General features: G+C 53.4%; 1 protein-coding gene across 1 annotated transcript in view; it reads left to right on the forward strand.

The window, feature by feature from the left end:
* EIF5B (eukaryotic translation initiation factor 5B) overlaps positions 1-680 on the forward strand; it is a 72,416-nt gene that overhangs the window by 51,199 nt on the left and 20,537 nt on the right. The window contains exon 10 of the mRNA XM_069073006.1: positions 243-535. Within this exon, the coding sequence (XP_068929107.1) occupies positions 243-535 (293 nt within the window). The remainder of the gene's footprint in view (positions 1-242; positions 536-680) is intronic.

A 680-nucleotide genomic window follows, 5' to 3' on the forward strand; every position in this document is an offset into this window, starting at 1 on the left:
GTGGTGTGTATGTGGTGTGCTTGTGTGGTGAGTGTGTGTGAGTAGTATGGTGTGTGTTTGCGTGGTGTGTATGTGGTGTGGTGGGTGTGGGTGTGGTGAGTGTGTGTGGTGTGTGTGTCTTACTGGTTCTGGACGTTTATTTTACTTTGGATTGGTGAACTAAGTATTGCTGATATTTAGGACAATGACTAAGTATTCCTAAATCACTTTTTTTTAAAGTGGCCAAAATATTTTCTCGACAGAAAGAAACACTGTGCACATTGAAGTAAAAGAAAACCCTGAAGAAGAAGAGGAGGAGGAAGAAGAAGAGGAGGAGGAAGAGGAAGAAGAGAGTGAGGATGATGAAGATGAAGGAGAAAGTGATGGAAGTGATGGTGACGATGAAGAAGAAAAGGTTTCAGATGAAAAAGATGCTGGGAAACCATCGGTAGATAAAAAACAGAGTAAAGAGCTTAGCTCTGAATCCGAGTCTGAGTCCGATGATGAGCGAAGTAAAGAAGAACGGGCCTACGACAAAGCCAGACGGAGGATTGAGGTGCGGCAGCCCCCCCCCCCCCCCCGCTCAGAGGGGCCTGTGGGCAGCCCCCCCCCCCCCCCCCCCCCCCACCGCCGCGCGGGGCCCCCCCCCCCCCCCCCCCCCCGGCCCGCCGCCGCGGCGCCCCCCGGCCCCCCCCACACAC

This window comes from Petaurus breviceps, unplaced genomic scaffold, assembly GCF_028583685.1.
Source record: "Petaurus breviceps papuanus isolate PSGF00001 unplaced genomic scaffold, PetGlider_PUasm1.0 90849, whole genome shotgun sequence".
NCBI classification, from domain to species: Eukaryota; Metazoa; Chordata; class Mammalia; order Diprotodontia; family Petauridae; genus Petaurus; species Petaurus breviceps.